The sequence below is a fragment of the Sander vitreus genome, chromosome 4 (assembly GCF_031162955.1).
Source record: "Sander vitreus isolate 19-12246 chromosome 4, sanVit1, whole genome shotgun sequence".
Classification (NCBI taxonomy): domain Eukaryota; kingdom Metazoa; phylum Chordata; class Actinopteri; order Perciformes; family Percidae; genus Sander; species Sander vitreus.
The window spans coordinates 16,955,101-16,974,861 of NC_135858.1; the positions used below are offsets into that span (position 1 = coordinate 16,955,101).

Below are 19,761 nucleotides of genomic sequence, written 5' to 3' on the forward strand. Positions count from 1 at the left end.
ACCCAGAATTCGGACACTGAAATAAAATGGTGGACAGTAAATGTAGTGCACTGTATAGTAAATAGGGAGTGATTTCGGACACAGCCTGGGACTAGTGACTTCCTGGAGTCTCAGCTGGTTGCCTAGCAATCTCACTGTGATGACAAGCCTCCAGAGTGGTATCAGTCTTCACGGCTAACTCTCGACAAGAAAGCGAATAAGTGCATTTCCCAAAATGTCTTACTATTCCCTTAAAGATAAAGAACTACAGTTGTCATAAACTTGAAGGTAAACTAAAAACTGCATGTGCTCTCTCACACTGTGTGCCTGTACTGTATGTAGGGCTGAGTAATAATGCTATATATCAGTCACAATATAGCTAATGTTTGCAAAATCACGTACAAAATAATCTGATTTTCAAAGTAATGAACTGTGTCTCACTGTTGCTCAGAATCATTATTTTGGACAGGAGAAATAAAACTTATTTATAAATTTTAAATTATCTCATCATCACAATATGATTCTGCTGAAAGTCAATAAACTGTGCATATTACCCACTACCATTACCTGTATGCACTAATGTCCTATTCATGATTCATAGATTAGTTTGTGACTTTTATCAGAGTCTATTCCATGAACATTATGCTCCCTACAATTACATTTTCACCAACTCACAGTTTATTTTTATTTGAATAAATGTGCTGAAATATCTTACAGAGATGTTGTTGTCATAGCAGGTCGAGGGTCCTTTTCGATAGCGTGCCACGTTCAGTTCTTCACATGGATTTTCCTCCTTGACTAAAAATTGACTAAATTAAAGAAAATTAAAATGATTGAATTTCAGCTTTTGTCTGTCTTTTTTTGTTGTTGCAATGTTTCATCATCCACCCACACCCTGATTACTCACGCAGTCCTACAGACGTTAAATGACGTATCACGCCACCATGATAAAAATAACCTTGAAATGAATGTGACACATCTGCGTTTCCACAGGTATGGTAATACGGAGATATAATCTAGTATGTCTTCTCTTCTGCCAGCTGGTGTACAATGTGAAAAAGGATACACTCCTCCTCCTCCTGGGACAGCTTCTCTATCTCACAGGTGTTGCATGGCATCTTCTCTGCCACCACAAACAGCAAGTTGGTGTTGTTTATCTTCTTGGCATGAATCAGCCTGCAGAAAGAGAGCAATCGACAACTCAGTCAACAACCCCTCTCTGCTTGCTTACATCACAGTCTCATTTGCTAATGGATCAGCGAGATTCATGAGACAGTCTTGTAAGGCTCATTTAGCCAATGAAATGACCGTTTCATTAAAGCTGATGCGGTTTAATCATCAGCAGAGTTTATTAGCTCCGACAGAAAGATGAATCTTGCTAACTGTGCCTCTCTCACAGTGCGTTTGTGTGTGTGTGTGTGTGTGTGTGTGTGTGTGTGTGTGCGTATACACAGACCTGGAGCAGTTACCACAGTCTTGCAGTATGTTGTAGGAGCTGCTGAGATTACTTAAGTAGTACTGGGTCTGGATCATTACACAACTCCGCTCTTTGGAGTCCATTCCTTCTGCATCCACCTCATCTGTAGCATCACCAGAGCACAAAGACATAAGAGATGCACTTGTCATTTCAGTTGATTTATAAGACCTGATTCTTAAAATGGAATTACAAAGATGAACGTCTACACTTGGCTGTAAAACCATTTCTTTACATAGTTTGTAGTTACAGTCTGGAAACAAACTAATGTCACGAGAACACATATAATATAATACATATCATTTAACTGTTAGTTGCTGCACTTCAAAAGTCTTGCCTCATAACTCCAATTTAAGTGGTCAGAAATAGTTCACAATTTTGTGAAATACAGTTCTTTTTCTTTCTGAGAGTGAGATGAAAAGATTGTTGCCATAACTTCCACATGAAACCACAAATGACAGGTTTGATGATTGTCTATTAAACAAATAAGGTGCAAGGTGTTGATTAGTAAGCTTTAGAGGTGCTGGTAGGTGTTTATCTTCCTGTAGTCTTGCTTTGCCAGACCCTCCTCCAAAGCTCGCTGAAGGAGGGTCTGGCTACTCCACATAGCATTCGGGAAAACATGCTCTGGTTAAATGGCATTTCTTTAAACCAATCAGAATCATCATGGGCGGTGCTAAACTCCGCACAGAGCCGCTGAGAAAACTCAGATTGGACAGATAGTCTAGCTAGCTGTCTCAATTTACCCTCCAGAGATCTAAGGAGCAGTCAAAAATAAGTCCTCATTAATCCACCGAATTTAAAGCGGAAGGAAACGGAAAATACATGCATCCGGCGGAATTTCCTGCGGTACCGGAGCAATCCGGAAGAGGCAATTATCTTCACTCGATTTTCTGCATGCAAAAGTCACCGGACGACACAATTTTCTGAGCATAGCCATATTGAGAAATACAGAAAGTTTTCTGGAGCTGATAGTCTTAATTAGCTTTGTAGCAACTCATTTAACAATGGCTTTAATGAAACGGACGTTCATTATATATTCATAATATGTTCATAATATTTGAGGTGTTAAGTTACGCACTAAAGCTTTAAACTTTACATGCAGACATGTAAAACACCAAGATAACATTTAATGATTGTCTTGTTTGCACCCACCTGTGATGAACCAGCTATGATAAGCCAGTCCATACATAAACTGTTGGAACAAGGACCTGTGGAGACAGGAAATGGGGATTAGTAATACGTTACAGCAATGTATTTTGCAGTGAATATGGTACTGTGTACTCGGAGTATCCATCAAATCAAATCTCATCAGGTACATTATGCGTGTACTGTATGTTACAGCTGTGCTTTTTTTCTTCATTTGAGCTTGAGGACTCTCACCATGCAGCTGCGGATGTCCACCAAGCCACGTTTACAAAATCGGCAATTGTGGGCTGCAGATACATACGAAAAGAGACAAATGTAACAACAATATTTCAATCACATATCCATCAGTTTCACCGTATGCCATCAATTTAACGCATTGTCATCTAGTCTACGGTTTTAAATCTTGCTGTTCTTACCACAAACACTCCTCTGGGTGCAGCTCCGGCTTCACTGTTGGGCATCCGTTCACACACAGACTGGTAGTCAAATGACTGCTTGCGGTTGTAGAAGGAATTGTTGTAGAGAGCGTACATCAAGTAGGGATCAACGTCACTGAAGAACATGCCCACCTGTGAGGAATAAGAACCACTGGTTAATATGAGTGTAAAGATTAGTTAGAAACAGTGGTCAGTGTAAAAATGAATTTATTAACTCCACCTTGTTCCAATCATCCTTCTGATTAGACATGATTAGGAATCCACCATCATCTATTAAATAACACAGGAGATCCTGCAGAGGCAAAGATAGGCGTTCATTAGAAGCCCAAACTGTACAGTGCTATGATACAGTAGATCGAACGGAATACAGAAAGCACATTAGACATTAGCAGAAATACGTACCTCACTGTTGGCTTCGCAGTCCATTTCACAGCCTCTGTTTGGTCCACACTGTCACAGAGAAAACAACAAAGAACATCTAAGAAATACTGCTGAAGACTTAAGCTTGTAAATATAATGAACTTTTAATGTATATTTCATTACTGTATTCGAGCCTTGATGGTTGTCAGTATGGTTGCTGGCAAGAATCTTGAACTTATCCGTCCAGGCTTCAAGGTCTAGTTTTACTCCGACCACTGAGAAAAAGAGAAGTTAGGAAACAACTAAAAAGACATGCAAATAAAAGGCCCAACAAACATGTCCACGCAAAGTGACAAGAAACACAGACGTGTAATTATCTCTGCCCTGCTCTAAAACATTTTCTTTAACATCCATTATTATAAGGATTTTGTCTCCTCTTGCAGAGCTGAACCCACCTGCAGGTTTGATGGTCTTCCCTCCTACTGTGATCTCCACAGCCGTGCTGACCAGGATCCCTATGGTGTCATTATCTGGGTTCAGCAGCTCATCCCGGGCTTCAAGAAGGAAACAAAAATAAAGAAACAAGCCAGGAGGGGGGTTATAAAAAAAAAAAGCCACAACACATTATGAGGCTTAGTGTGAGATATATAACCTAAGACCGAAAGAAGAATCATTCACCTGTTCGATAAGGCGCTCGGAAGATGTAGCCCTTGTTGTCAAGACTGCGGCGGTAATAGCTGGCATTAAACGGCTCAGGGTCTTCTTCCCAGGTTTCTGCAGCTCTGAGATTTAAGAGCACATTGGACATTGAAGTTGTACATCTCTGATGTACAAGCCTCCCACTATACTGACACATTTGAAGTCTTCACAACTTACTACTTTAAGATACTAAAGTGAGAAACATAACAGATCTACAGACACACAGCCTTGATGAGGAGTGCACTTACTTGTTCGGAAACACTCTTGTTACACCTCCATCTGATGCAGCAAACACGGCCAGAAAGCCATATCTAGATGTCAGGATGGAGAAAAGAGACCAAAATCAAATCTAAATCTTATTCAGAGTCAAATATAACAATGAAGATCCCTAACCATACTCACGTATTCAAGTCTTTATTCTTCCACACTTTCTCGACCAGCTGCCTGATGATGCCAGTGTCCAGAATCAGGTTATGGAGAAGCAAATTGTCACCTAAACACATTTAGGTAGAGATTATCAGAAAAAGGTGCAAACGAACAGAATGTCAGTTATATCCACATTAGATGTAGATTTCTCTTCCTGAACACATCTAAAACTCGCTCAGACAACTTTTGGTCAAAATTTAACCTAACATAAACACTTACGATTGTAGTGAATATGAACACAATGCTTTTTCTCTCTCTCTTTCAAATGTAACAGTTTCACCAATTTCCAGCCAAGTAAATCCACAAAACTCACCCTGTCTCTGTGCAAGCTTGGTGTTGACATACATACATTTTCCTATAACCTTGACTAAACAGACACTACTTAGTAGTAGGATTAACTCATGGTTGGTTTTGGTCTTATCAATGGATTTTATTTGGATTTGTTTAACAAAAATATATAATATTGCCAGCGTTAACCGTTAAAGTCAATTTTGAATTAATTCAATTAAAATCAGTGTGAGTGAAAAAGAAATGAAACTCACATTGTTTGGAGTCCGGTGTTACCTTCTCCATGAGGGCAATGAAGTTTAGCAGGAACTCAGTGTTGTTGTTGGACAGTTCTAGATCATTGCAGTACTCCCTGAGGAACAGACGAGGCGTTTTAACTCAGAGAAAGAAGCTAAAAACAAACATGTTTATGCAATATTTACACTCTTCCTGTCCTTGACAGAGGGACACTCAACACAAAGCGGGGATGCATGAAGCCCTATACATGCGTGTCTTAAAGCTTAAATTCCAATATGCTAAGATGGATGTCGATCAAAACGTCAAAAATGTGGTTGGGACTGTGATGCAGAGCACAGGCATCTCAATGAAGGAGTGATTTCTATCAGTGTGTTTCAGAATTCAGGTTGCAGCTGGAGGCCATGAGGGTTTGATAACAAAACAGCACATGCAAAGAGGATGTCAGTGATTTTTTTCATACTGTAGCTTTTGTTGTCCAATATCCAGTTTTCCAAACCAACAACCCCTAAATGTAAATGTGTAATACAAACACACACCACCACAGCAGCAGCAGGCAAAGAAGATTTAATGTGGCTTCAATTCTTTGTTTGTAATGAGGTTAACTCAGGAAAGAGAATGGTAAATACAAAAACAATTCATATTATAAGGTTATGATGGATTTTGTCTTTTCCTTAAATGTGCTACTTTCAGTTATCACAGTGGTTTTCAAAGTGAGTTCCTGGGACAGAGTTTATGACTATTTTGGTCATGGGTTTCATTCACTTTCTGTATTATAACATAAATCATAAAGCATAAAACCTGAGATGGGCGTTTGTGGTCTAATTTGTGTCAGTTTAGGGGTCCTTGACGTGAAAAAAAACACACCATTCAAAATGAAAAATTAATAAATGAAACACAGCCACGTCCACATAGTGCAACTCAACACCATAAAGGACTAGTTCAAAAAAGCAGATGACAGACAAAAAAGGCTGAACATGGAACCGAAACAACAACACAAAATAAGTATATAGTGCACCGAAAGACAAGACCAAACACTGATGACCATCAACGACACCAAGCATTCACACACAGGGCTACCTGGGAGCAATGAATACATGTCCTTCAGACTCAAAACTGTTTGGCAGCAGTGATTCAAAATCTGCAACAGAAAGGGGAAGATTATCGGGGAAGAGCAGTGGGCAGGGCCATCGGGAGTTGTGGGTAAACAGCAGCTGATCTTCAGAGGTGCAGGGACGCAGAAGGGGGTTTACCATAGCAACAGTGAGGTATCATGGGAACACTAGCGTTAGCCAAGATGGTGCCAAAAATAGGACCTGACTCTCAATGGACGACTTCTTTAGTTTCACAAACACTCACACCTTCTTTTTCCTTTTGACTTTGTCAACAAACATTTTCAGATTCATTTGGTTTCAACCTAACATATTTTGGATGTCTGAGAACTGACTTGCAAGACGTGATGAGTTGGGAAGCAAGTTCTCACACAGATTATCCACAATGAGTGCTTTTAAGATCAGGCAGGCATCAACATGGCCAACTATTGCAGGGGAGGTGGGTGAAGGTCCTGATGGAAGTGGTCACCCCTCAGACTGGCAGGGCAGAGGGCTCAGAGAGACACATAATCAGAGGATATGCATTGCATTGTGAAGGGCATGTTGAAGGGCAACTTCATTTCATCTATCACATACAAAACAGAGCACAAAATATCAACCATCATTAAAGCCTTAACAGGTGAATCCAACGTGTTCTTTTCTCATTATGTCAAGACCTGTAACTGTGTACAGCAGAGGAATGAAATTTTAGAGCTAAAATAGAGTGCCCAGGTAGTTTTCCGCCCACAATGCCGTGCACATCCGGGGTCAGGTTTACTGAGGAAGTGCTGGGCCGTGCCCCTGGCAGTCTAAGGGGCGAGGAGGGAGGGAGACAAGCTGATGGAGACAGGGAGTACAGAGGGACGACAAAGGAGTCAGGCGCTGCGCCGAGTGGCACCCTAACACCTGACCACATGGAAGGACCTGGGTGGGCAGGACCGGGCTCAGCCCTGAAGGGTCAGTCTGCAGGCTGCGACGTCCCCAGCTACAGATGAGATACTGCGGCAGCTAACAAACATTAAATAAGTGTTTTTTTTATATGGAGATCAATGAAGTATAGCTACGTTACAGAGATCCCTATTTACTTTACAATAACTAAATGGCAGTACTTACATATTCTGTGTGTGCTGATACATTATAGCTAAGGTGTAGCACTACAACATTTATATTTCAGATTACTGTGTTTAGCTTCCTGCATTATGAAAATGTCACAACAAACAATTAGAAATCTTTTTACTGAACGTAGAGCTCAACATGCTCAAAATTGTTCGAACTGTTGCACTAATAAGAGGGAGTTTAGAAAAAATCGAATTAAAGTCAACACCTGAGCCCTAGCGTGAGAATTAGTTAAGACATTTATTAACTACTGACACTGTAAGAAAAAGACAGAAAGAAAGAGAGACAAGAAGGTGAAAGAAAAATAGAGAAGGAAAATGAAGAAGAGAGAGAAATCAAAGAAAATGAAAAAAAGTGTAAGAGAGAGAGAGACAGAGAGAGAGAAAGGAGGCAGACACAACCCATTTGGAGCTATCCACAGAAGGAAAAGCATTAGGAGGGAGGACAAAAGACAAGTTTTAACAGAGAACACGAATATCTGTCTTCCTTGGGTGCAGTAGGTGTTTTTTATTTGCTTTTGAGCAGCGGATACATGGGGAGGAGGGTGAGGTTGGGGACCGGAGGAGCCATCGTGAGAGATGTGGGATCTGAGCTGCAGCAAGAGGGTGAAGAGGAGAAAGAAGGATAAAAGGAGGTAGAGGAAGAGGAAAAAAGAGGAAAAAAGAGGACGTCCTGAAGGCAAGACGGGCAGGGACAGAGGCAAGCAGGCTGGGACAGGGGAAGGTAGGAGGAGGGGGGCAGCAGGAAAAGGTAAAGGACGAGAGGTGTGGGAAGGAGGCAGCGGTAGGGGATAAGAAGTAAAAGGAAGGGAACGTGGACCAATATGGAGTATACTTGCCCTTGGTGTATGGCACTGTGTGGATCCATCAGAGAAGGAGTGAGCAAGAAAAGAAACAGGGGTTTGGGTGGGAAGGGGGGGATCACAGACAATATTTTATTCAATTACTGTTTGAATAAAAATATTGTTTTCTTGAAAGTAAGAAACCAATTTAAGTCAAACAAGACAAGAGAGAAAAAGAAATAAAGAGCAAACGTCTTATTTGCAAGAGCAAACGAGGAAACGGAAAACCAACGAAAGAAAGGAAAAGAACTGGGAAATCCAGAAAAAGAAAAGATTAAAGACAAAACCAGTAATTGGAAAAGGTAACCATGGTCAAACAATAAAATAAATTAAATGAAACAGGAAAAGAGGGGAGTAACAGGGTCTGGACAAAGAAAGAATGAGAGAGACAACATGTGTCCCCATTCAGACCCACAAAAACCCAAACTCCCACATTAGACGAGCCCTTATCCCGGGCCGTGTGGGAGTTTATACACTGAATGATTCCAAAGCTGAGAAACATCTCACACAATCTAACAAAAGAAATAATAATAATAAAGAAATCACACAGAAAACAGAAGGAAAATTCCCCAAATCATAAAACCCATCATAAGGAGTGAAAAGCATGCATGTTTTCACAGTTTTTCAGAACATCAAACACTTTAAACACAGATGCTTCAGAATCATTACTTGATGGAGAAGAGGCGAGAGCATTTGGCAAAAAAAATAATAGCACAAAAGTCACCATTATTTTCACCTGAGTAACACAGTAAAACCACAGCTTTCACCTTTCTGTCTGTTCAGTTATTTTTTTCTTCAGCCAGTGTGAAGAAAAAACATCACCATTTTACAGCACAGCATGAAGACAGGAGGGAACAGGGGGCAGTAGAGGAGTCGGGGGACTCAGGTATGATCCTGCCTATCAGAAAGTGTAGAGAGCGTAGAGAGGGGGGAGAAGGGGGGAGTGGGGCAGGTGATTCCGCTCGGACACTCCCTATGATGATGTTGGAGACCCAGGACAAAGGACTGAAGGACTGAGCATAAGGTCATATTTGGGAGAGAGAGAGAGAGAGAGAGAGAGAGAGAGAGCGAGAGAGCGAGAGAGCGAGAGAGAGAGTGAAGGATGCTGGGTACAACCGGGTACTTACACTGCACCTGAAGGATCTGGTCACTCAGGTTGGCCTTGATGTGGTTCTCACTATATGTGGGCAGTACCAACCCTAGACTGCAGGTAACAAGACAGACGCAGAAAATCAGGAACACATTATGAATGCACATATAAACTCTCCAACATACATAAACCCACACAGCCTGGCACGCTTACTTACAGACGCAGCTAGTTCAAAGGTATCATTACTACTTTAATGTGATGTCAGGGAGGGATCATCCTTAAATGTACCCTGGGGAGATTTTGACAACTAGTAGTGCAAGGGAGCAATGTTTTTATTATCCCTGTTTTGCCTGTATGTGCTAACACTCACACATGCAGGATGCACACATGCGAATGTGGTGACGCGAAACACATTCCCGCCAATGGTTTCATACTCCTCCACTTTGTCAGGTTTTGTCAGGTGGCAATAATGTACATCAAGAAAAGACTGTGAAGAGGAAGACTGCTAGCTGGTAAACATGGATTTAAACAATGCAGGTTTCAAAATGTAAAAAAAAAAAAGAAAAGAAAAAAAAAGCTTTCCAAATGTTTTGTGAGGATGGACAATAATTAACCATTAACCACCTTTGTTAGACCTCAGAAGAAACAATGAAACAATTAATGGAAACATTCAAAGTTCGTTAACAAGCTACACTACACACCACAAACGGTACCTTTAAGCACTGTATAATCTGATGGGCTATTACTTATGGAGAGAAAGTCAGTTTCATTTAGTAGGAAGGGAAGAAAGGCGGCACTGTTAGAAGTTTGTGAAGACTTCATAGGTTATACTTTTTAGTTACACCCACTAGTACAGCATGAAGCCACTACTGAAGATTGCAGTAGACTACTGAATGCAGTTTTCCAGGAAGTGCAAGTCTCCAATTCAGAGGATCTTTAAACCGAGTCCAAAATGGGCTCAAATCAAACAGTCAGAATACACACTGACACGTCCTTGATGACACTCTGCTGTGAGAAGCCCCGACTCTTCCCAAGCAAAGCAACTGCGTTTAAAGCGAGTTCACTCTGTATAGTATCAAACATGCTTGATATTTGCGACACACTGCTGATTGTGTTTCTGTCAAGTCAAACTCCAAGGGGGTTCAAATAAAAGAGAAATATCTGTCTCACTTTGTAATATGGGATCACTATAGCATCGTAGTTTGACCTACATATACTTTATGTTGCTAAATATTTACTCTTCTACCAAAGCCAGAAATTAATAAGAGAAAAAAAATAGAAATACATGTCCCATCTCTTTTTCTGTGGTGCCATACAAAGCTAAAATATAACCCAGTAAGAGGATTAATTGGAACAGATAGAAAATCAGGCTGTGACAGTATCAGGTTCAGACTGAGCCAAAGCTACAGTTGACTATCTATAATATAAAGCTAATTTAGAGTAAAAGAAACATCCAACGTCAGTTTTATGAGCAAAGTAAGTCCATAAACTCTAAAGTGTGGGATGCATGACAGAGTAGAGCTGTGCAGGAGGAAATGGCATTACGATGCAACCTCAACAAATGTCCAGCCAAGTCTTGAGATGAATAAACTATGCAACTAATTTGTGCTTAAGAGAGTACTGTTGAAGGTTTTTATAAGAGAGAGAAAAACAGTTCTTCAGTTTGGGTGATTCAGATGAATTACTTAATGCAAATATAGAAGGCAAATGAGCAAGTTGCCTTTATTTCAGTGATATGTTTAATCTAATCCAAGTGCGTCATAGTGGCAGCTACAGTGAACAAACACTGCTGGTTGATGAGTAACAGCTGTAAACTGTTAATCTGAGACTTGTGAATCAAACTGAAAGAATCAATCAAGTATCAAAGTTGGACCTCACTCATAGGTTCAAGTTGATGCATGTTTGATTTCAGACCTACCTGTAATCTGTACCGTCCACAGGCGTCCATGTATAAGTTCGCTGGGCCTCGTCGATGTACCTCTGTTGACAACCACAAAGAGAAATAAGTAACACCGTCACATCCTCAGCACATCTCTCTTCCCGTAATTGGAGGGAGACAACAGATACTAAACATACTGAGTCATTCAGGTTCATTACAACAGCATACAGGAAGGCGCTACTTTGGATCATGATTGAGTCTAATATATTGATGACTTGCCTCATCAACTGACTTAATGAGCGTCTTGATTTTCTTTTGCCCTGATTTGCCATCAATCATCTGTCGACGGATCTGAAAAGAGAGAGAGAGAGAGAGAGAGAGAGAGAGAGAGAGAGAGAGAAGGCATTCAGGTATATACAAGGGAAAAACTAAAACATGGCGTGGTCCATTTGACTAGGGGATCAAATATATCACATCCATTGACATTATATCATGTCTTTTTTGACTAAATGGTGCTTTTTGCATAATTGTGCTGTAGGGTTAAGTATAATGTATATGCTGTGTCGAGTATGAGTATGCATTTTGATCCAATGTACACCAGCGTGCACTACTTTCTATCTTATCAATGTTTTTGTTGAGGCACCATATAAACCGGTATAAGTTTACACAATAAACTTCTAACTCTTTTCCCATTATGGATGTGCATCCATAATTTATGGGATATTTTGTTCCTATTTTGGGATTATAAACAGCACTTTGGTGGAAGCATTAGGATCACCAATGCCATATATCGTATTTGCTGCTTGTATCCTCCATTTCACCTTTTTCTTTTTTGAAGATAACTCTCCTTTCTGTTTTGGTTTTCATTACACTGTGTGAGAGCATCAACACATGAAAAGTATATTAAACACACAAGTTGATAGCAATGATGATTGTTCAGAGAGGTTGTTTTTACCTCCTCTTTGTTGCTGTCCTCCAGCTCTGCATCCAGAAAGTCCAGAGTGACAGGCTCCCTGAAGTTAATGATCTGAACAAGAGAGAGAAAGCAGGGGAAGACGGTGGAGGGGGGTTAACTTCAGTCAGCAGGAAAGAAACGCCCAAATTTGGCTTCAGAACCAGAAAGACGTTAAAATCATTAGATGTGGGGCGGAGTTCATAGTGGACCTACTTTGGGCCGCAGGTTGGGATGCAGCAGTACGTAGCCATTCGGGTCAATGGCGTAGGTATAGCCGTTGGCTCCAAGCTGCACATAAACAGTGTGAATGGTGTGATTCAATACCCATCAATGTGAAAGAGATATGAGAGTGATATTTAATGTACAACATGCTCACTCTGTATGTAGGAGTCTTTCTTTTGATTTCGTTGATTGCAATATCTACTCCCATGACTCCAAGGATGAGTTGATTCTGTAGGAAGAACATTATAAGGTAATCATTAGCATTTTGTTCACATTTTATTGTTCACAGCCGTACTGGCATCAGAGAATCACAGAGAGCCGGTAGCTGTACGTGAGAGTACCCAGAACTTCTCCATGCCATATTTGAGTTATTACTTTGTGTGCAATCTGATTAGTCCACATTTTTACAGTCTATCTTAAACTGAGTCGGCTTGCAGCATCATCACTGCTTTAAGCCTATGTGATAATACTTTGGTCATGGATACTGAAAGCTGTTCTTTCTGGATGATAATCGATACTACAGATGGGTGGCTGTGATGTTTGTTGTCACCTCAGGGGGGAGGTGTTGCCTAGAACAGCAGCAGCTGGGTGGACGCCATAAAGAGGCAAAATAAAACTTTAAGCCCATCTGCGACTCCAACTCCTGTTTCTGTTTGAATAACCTTATGTAGCCTTAACCCCACGAATGACAATAAAAACATTGTTCCTACATAATGATAAAGGTAAAGGCTCATTAATATAAAGGATGAGCTGCTAGTTAAAGCTCCATGTCTTGTATTGCAGTGTTGTTTTTACCTGAGAGCTTACAGTATCAACAGTGAAGTTGAAGACCGGCACCGTCCCAGTGATGACAAGGCCCAAACCCTGATAACACATATAAAAAAATCCAATTAAAAGTGTTTTGTTATGATTTAAAATAACTTTATACGGTGCATAATTGAAAATCCAAACCAATAAAAACAATAAGCTGCAAATACATCAGCTGAAATTTAAACTTGAAAAAACCCTTTAATAACCCAAAGTGAAATTGAATCGATTAAAACGTTGTGACAGCGAAACTACCTGACAAGTTTTGTATTTAAGAATAATAAACTGTGATAACATAATATTATACTATCCTTATTATGCTCTCCTAAGACAGTGAGACAGAAACCATGCTTTTATTTGGACAAAATAAATCTAAGAGGTCATCACCTGAATATCTTCTACAACTGCTTATGATTTACACATCAAAAGTAGCAGATGGACTGCATAATTAACATAGAATTAGAACATTGCAAGAATTAAAAATATTTGCAAAATCATTTAAAGGTTACTTAAAGGGGTAACTAAATTAAATGTATTTTTAAGTTATCTCTTACCAGAGCATCTTGGTAGACGTTTGTCCACTGCACCTGCTTTGCTTTATTCCCAGCCAGCACCATGGGACGACCCAGGACGTCCAGATACTCCTGCAACAGCAAAAACACACATGCTAGTGTCACCATAACACTAAACACATATAATCAAACAAACGTTTATAGTGCTTGTCATGTAGAGGCGTTAAAAGCAAAGAGCTGGAAGAGCCAACGTTCATCTGTCATAAAACTATAAGACCCTGACCAGCCTCCTCTCTGTCACCACATAAACCAGTGGGCCACCAGCATCAGGATCCCGGTCCTGCCGAGCCATAAAGCCTCCAGTCCTGAGCAACTCAAGGCCATTTCTCATCATTATGAAGGAGCTATTAAAAACACATTAAGGGTGTCAGTGGCACGACGTGCAAACAGGCCGTTCTCCCAGAGGCTCTACTGTCATCAGCGGCACTGTGAGAATGTCCCACAGCTATTGTGAATAGAGGAGAGGGGTTAAGTCTACTAGTAATACATCATATTCACTATATTCTTCTGTTCTCAAGAGTCACCTCACACAAGCTGAGATGTCTTTTTTTTGTGAACAACCTATTGATTCTTGTCATTTTAGAGATGGTGTGTAATTGGTAAAATTATTAAGTGATTGACCTCATGACATACGATGCAACTGCACAGTTTGGAGGGGAAAAAAAGCCTGCCGGGGACAGGACAATTGCACTGAGAGCCTTCGGTGTTTTGTGATTATAAAGACAAGAGGCAGCAACATTATTCTCTAATTATACAGACGGTGTGTACGTCTATTCAGCAGTCTGTGAGTTATAATGCCAAATGTCTATTATATGTATCAACACACTATATTTGAATGTAAAAACAGGATCAGTGAAAATGTAGCAGCTCCATCAGGGTCAAATGTTAATTTCAACATTAGCAGTTTTCACAGGATGACAAATTTCCACCCATTTTGCAGCGAAAAGGGAAACATTATCGCAGATTTCTGACCCTTGTATCTACCCTCAATACACAAAAGGGGCGCCCTGTATAAGCACACAGCTATTTCAGTATTATGCTTTTAACCTGTTTTTTCATCGCCTGAACAGTGAGGTGCTGACAGGCGTAACCTATTCTATTATTAGCTCAATAAAAGTCCAGTTTAACGCGCCACAGGGAGATATTCCATCAGGACAATGACAGCCAGACCTTTTCACAGGATATAGGGAAAATTTTCCGCCTAGCTAGAACAATCTAAGAAACATAAAAAGTCAGCAACTGGAGATATGTGGTCCAAAGAACCCAGCGCCATATAGACTCCAGCAGCATCCCCCCGTGTTGATTAAATACTATTGTCTCCCTGGGTACCTTAAAAACCCCGATTGCAGAGAGTAAACTCATCAGTACAGTCCTTCCAAAGACAAACATCCTAACTAAAGCCTGGTCTGTTATTGTTGCTACACTGAGATCCTATACAAAGAAGCCAGAATAGATGACATAAGTCACTTTAAACGTCAGTCTTAAATAACTGAAACACAAAATATAGTGTCATTTATTTTCAAAAGTTTTCCACTCTCTCATGGTCTCTCATCACTCTACATAATCGCATGACTCAGGACAGTATGAATGATAATATTTCAGCCATCTATGATCCATCTGTTATTTGAATGTTGCCATCTTAGTCAGGTAATGTGATGAGTGTGTGATGTTGAAGGGCAGAGTACGATTAAATAATGTGTCTTCTGGGCCTATACAGAGAGCTGTATTCACCCACCTTCAGAAAACCTATTAGAGTAAGTGGCAGTTCTCAGAATATAAATATGCTGGAGTTAATGGAACAGCTGACAGTATATTCTAGGGCCTGATCACTCATGGGGGTTGAGGGGGGTGGGAGGTAGGAGGAGATGGGGGAGGAGAAAGGAGGGGAGAGCAGGGGAGGAGGGGTGTGCAGTAGCTCCCCCACCTCCCAGCAACTGAGTCAATTTCTACAGCTGGAATGAGGTTATCCCAAGGGCCTCTAGAAGCATGTAGTGCCTAAAGCAAGAGCAGGGGGGGGGGGAGTAACCCGAGGTGTGTGTGTGTGTGTGTGTGTGTGTGTGTGTGTGTGTGTGTGTGTGTGTGTAAAAAAAGAGAGAGTGAAAGAAAGAGATCTAAAAGTCTATATCAGAGCATCAGAAACATTCTCATAGAAAGACCACAAGCCTATTTGTTATCACTCCATCTCCAACAATGTCACTTCCTTTCTGTAGTCATCCAGTAGCGTCGTCCTCTGTCCCTTTGTTATGGAATACTTAAAAGCATATCTGCAATCTGTATAATTATCATCAAAGCAACCGTGAAGGAAGAATTGACTAGATTCTTGCTTAAAGTTGTTTGTTTCCTTTTGTGGATTCATAAAGCTGCATTCAGGAGCTTGTACACGCTTGATATACTTTACCTGGGTGTTGATTCTGATGGCTCCAATCGATGGAATTTCAAAGTAGTAACCTGAAGATTAAGAGGAGAGATTCAAAACACTATTCCAACAGAAAGCGTCGCATCCAGCCTGCGTCATGGTGCCTGCTTGTGTCATATTCTGTCTACATTTTTTAAACAGTCACAGTGTGGACAAAAGCGATCTATTTGTAGATTAGAGACTAATCTGTTCCATGTTATTAGCTACACGTAATGCCATCATCTCCAGCTGATGGTGTTGGGCCAAGCAGGCATGGTAGAGCTTGTGGCCATTGACCTCTCTACACTCGTGGTTGTGCTGTAGGATGTAAATGTGGAGGCTTATTGGTAATGCTGAGCCCCAGGCACTGCTGCTGCTGATTAGGAATGGAGGAGAGTGACCGACTGGGTCAATAACCACGCCGCTCCCCAAGTTATTAAAGCCACGAGTGTTTATACAAAGAGCGGTGAAATTGAGACAGCATCCTCAGAATGTTAAAAGGCTGAGATGACTGTCATTATTTCGATACATTATGCACTCTGCCGCAGTGGTTTGTGTCGAGATTTGCCTTCTCCGTCTTATTCATTTGCACATTTGAGCATGCTAACATTATGCACATACATCTCTGCACACACAATCTATGGTGCGCACACAAACACACAGCTATTTGTTATAGTTTTGTTCAGAGAAATAGTTTGTCCCAGTGCTTTTGTCAGCATGCCATAAAGGTGGCATCTGTGGGTGTAGGGCAAAGCTTGACGAGAGGGGACGAGAGGAAAATATAGGCTGGAGCTAAAAAGTGAAACTGTATTGGAGATCTCCTCTGTGCTGTTCAGGTTTGAGGGGCAATTATGAATTTAATAAATAACCTATTTTCTTTACATAATGCTGGTGCACTATTAGAAGTCAGTTTTCCTCTAACATAATCAAAAATTTGGAACTTTTGGTGTGGACCATTTGATTAGGGGATAAAATATATCACATCCATTGACTTTAAAATTTATCATGTCTTTTTTGACTAAATGGTGCTTTTTGCATAATTGTGCTGTAGGATTAAGTATAATGTACATAGAGTATATGCTGTGTCGAGTATGAGTCTGCATTTTCCTCCAATGTACACCAGCGTGCACTACTTTCTATCTTATAAATGTTTTTGTTGAGGCACCATATAAACCGGTATAAGTTTACCCGATAAACTTCTAACTCTTTTCCCATTATGGATGTGCATCCATAATTTATGGGATATTTTGTTCCTATTTTGGGATTATAAACAGCACTTTGGTGGAAGCATTAGGATCACCAATGCAGTATATTGTATTTGCTGCTTTTATCCTCCAATTCACCTTTTTCTTTTTTGAAGATAACTCTCCTTTCTGTTTTGGTTTTTGTTACACTGTGTGAGAGCATGAAGAAATGGTTTCATTGTCCCCAGAGTCAAAGAGAGGTTACTTTCTTCTTAAAATGGGATTGAAGCTTAAGTGAGACAACAGCTAGCATCTCCAAGTGACCTAGTTGTGTGTGTGTTTGCGCTTGTGTGTTACTGCTGTTGTGTCAAATGCAACGGGTGAAGGGTTAGGGCCTGTAAAAGTGTCAGGGAGCTGGCTATGTTGGAGTGAGATACCAAAGAGTAATAAGTACTGAAGATATGAGAGGACAGCTCCATTGAGGCTGGTGTGTCAACACTATTGTCTAATGTTGGCATAGACTTTAGTACCATGGTAATCACTACAGACGCAACTAGCAGAGAGCATGTTGGCACAGTGGCGTAATCCTGGACTTTCCCCAGCCTGACAGGGAGATGGCATGGTAATCATCCTGCTACCAGACTCCTCCTGCTAATTAATAACAACTTATGGGGAGATACCTCTAAAGCACTTGGCTCCAATGGCAATAAGCTAATCAGCAGCAGCAGTTAGCCAAAGCTTCATACAGGCAGCTAAAGGCCTCATAAAGGAGCAGCTTGAGATAAACGCTAACACTGAGAAATAATATTAAATCAAGCCACAAAAGAGAGGAAGAGAAGTGTGTTATGGCAAAAAAAGAAAACAATAGTGTTCCAAATTGAGCACAGCAACAGCAATCTGAGTCAAGATGAGATTCATACAGACAAAAAGCTAACAGGAACAGCACCTGAATCATTTGGGTTGTCAGACTGTCTATCAGAGGCAGAGCAGCCTGTTGTTTGTGGGGTTATTTTAGGGAATGTGGCTGCTATAGAAAATTGATTTGAACATCATGTGCAGTAAGACAGACACCTGGAAAAATCTTAGTGACGAAGGGTTTGTGATGGGGCAGGCGGGTTTTAATATTTAATTTTATTCTATTGATATGATTTACTAGTGCTGTCAGTTAAACGCGTTATTAACGGCGTTAACGCAAACCCATTTTAACGGTGTCAATTTTTTTATCGCGAGATTAACGTTCTTTTTGGCCTAGCAAACTTTGTAGTTGTTTTCACATGCTGTTGCAACAACTAGTAACGTTAGAAAAACTACAACACCACACCGGATTTAGCTAGACCGGAAACAAAACAACAGGCAAGCTGCACACACTTGTTTGGGCTTGCGAGCCAGCCAAAGAGTAGTAGGCTAACGTTACCTTTTGAGTGGATGGCGAGCCGAAATGGACGCCAATAAGATTCTGAATGGAAAGTTTACTTTTAAAAAGTTGCCAAATGGTTCCATTGACAAGACCAAAGTGATCTGTGTGTTTTGTCGTTGTGAACTGAGCTATCATTGCAGCACGTCCAGTCTGAAATACCACTTGATGGCCAAGCACACAACTGATGTGAATTCTCCGCCCCCTCGTCAAAGCCAGGCGACAAAAGCACAAAGTAAGCCGATCCACTTCTCATTAAAATGAGAAAAAATAATTGGACAAAAAGAAATCTAGGGACATTTAGAATAGATAAAAATGTGCGATTAATTGCGAGTTAACTATGACATTAATGTGATTAATCGCGATTAAATATTTTAATCGTTTGACAGCACTCATATTTACCCCAAATCAGTGAAAAAATGACTTAAAACCAAGCTAAAAAGCAGTGTGTTACTGCCTATGGATGTTGAATATGACGGGAAAATGTGTCCACTTATAAAATCAATATCCGGAGCAACGCGAGCACGAGGACCCATCAAGCCTGCACCAATCCATATTTCTCTTTTTAATTTTACATACAGTACAAACCTATGCTTTTAACACAAACATATTGTCCACCTACCTTTATTGGCACAAGCTATCCACTGCAAAGGGGTGACATCATAATTATGCTGGCCAACAGAGAAGGTGAACACACGGACCTGGATGGAGGAAAAGACAAATGGAGAGATACTGAGGACAAAAAAAGACCAAATCACATGATGTCAATGCCAGAATAAAAACCAAACTTCCTGCAGAGGCAGCTAATAGAGCAAAGCAATTCAATTTTATTTTATTACAGCCCAATATCACAAATTTGCCCCAGAGGGCTTTACAATCTGTACAGCAAATGATAACAAAACAATACCACACAAACCTTCTGCTGGGTGGCATAAGGTCACTGTCATGTGACAACTACAATGCACAAATCTTGAGTATGATTAGATTAGCCTCCCAGTCAACTCACACAAGTGTCTCTAACACAAGGCTGCAGTGAGAGAGTTGCAAGACTGGGACAAAGACAGAAACTGAGTATCTATTGGCTGTAATTTTATAGGCCCTGATGATAAAGTGGCTAATTAGTTAGCAGGTCAGAGCGGTTAACACCAG

The 19,761-nt window shown here is 40.6% G+C and overlaps 1 protein-coding gene across 1 annotated transcript in view; it reads right to left on the bottom strand.

Moving 5' to 3' along the window:
- cacna2d2a (calcium channel, voltage-dependent, alpha 2/delta subunit 2a) overlaps positions 1–19,761 on the bottom strand; it is a 159,209-nt gene that overhangs the window by 4,716 nt on the left and 134,732 nt on the right. The window contains exons 12-37 of the mRNA XM_078248746.1: positions 19,235–19,313; positions 16,018–16,067; positions 13,602–13,691; positions 13,036–13,104; positions 12,395–12,469; positions 12,232–12,306; positions 12,019–12,090; positions 11,343–11,414; positions 11,103–11,164; positions 9,222–9,298; positions 8,092–8,106; positions 6,127–6,187; positions 5,067–5,164; positions 4,501–4,591; positions 4,347–4,409; positions 4,078–4,181; positions 3,855–3,953; positions 3,583–3,674; positions 3,442–3,489; positions 3,260–3,331; positions 3,019–3,171; positions 2,837–2,889; positions 2,609–2,664; positions 1,436–1,559; positions 1,046–1,155; positions 695–777 (exon numbers count right to left, since the gene is read on the bottom strand). Coding sequence (XP_078104872.1) covers positions 695–777; positions 1,046–1,155; positions 1,436–1,559; positions 2,609–2,664; positions 2,837–2,889; positions 3,019–3,171; positions 3,260–3,331; positions 3,442–3,489; positions 3,583–3,674; positions 3,855–3,953; positions 4,078–4,181; positions 4,347–4,409; positions 4,501–4,591; positions 5,067–5,164; positions 6,127–6,187; positions 8,092–8,106; positions 9,222–9,298; positions 11,103–11,164; positions 11,343–11,414; positions 12,019–12,090; positions 12,232–12,306; positions 12,395–12,469; positions 13,036–13,104; positions 13,602–13,691; positions 16,018–16,067; positions 19,235–19,313 — 2,043 coding nt within the window. The remainder of the gene's footprint in view (positions 1–694; positions 778–1,045; positions 1,156–1,435; positions 1,560–2,608; positions 2,665–2,836; positions 2,890–3,018; positions 3,172–3,259; positions 3,332–3,441; positions 3,490–3,582; positions 3,675–3,854; positions 3,954–4,077; positions 4,182–4,346; positions 4,410–4,500; positions 4,592–5,066; positions 5,165–6,126; positions 6,188–8,091; positions 8,107–9,221; positions 9,299–11,102; positions 11,165–11,342; positions 11,415–12,018; positions 12,091–12,231; positions 12,307–12,394; positions 12,470–13,035; positions 13,105–13,601; positions 13,692–16,017; positions 16,068–19,234; positions 19,314–19,761) is intronic.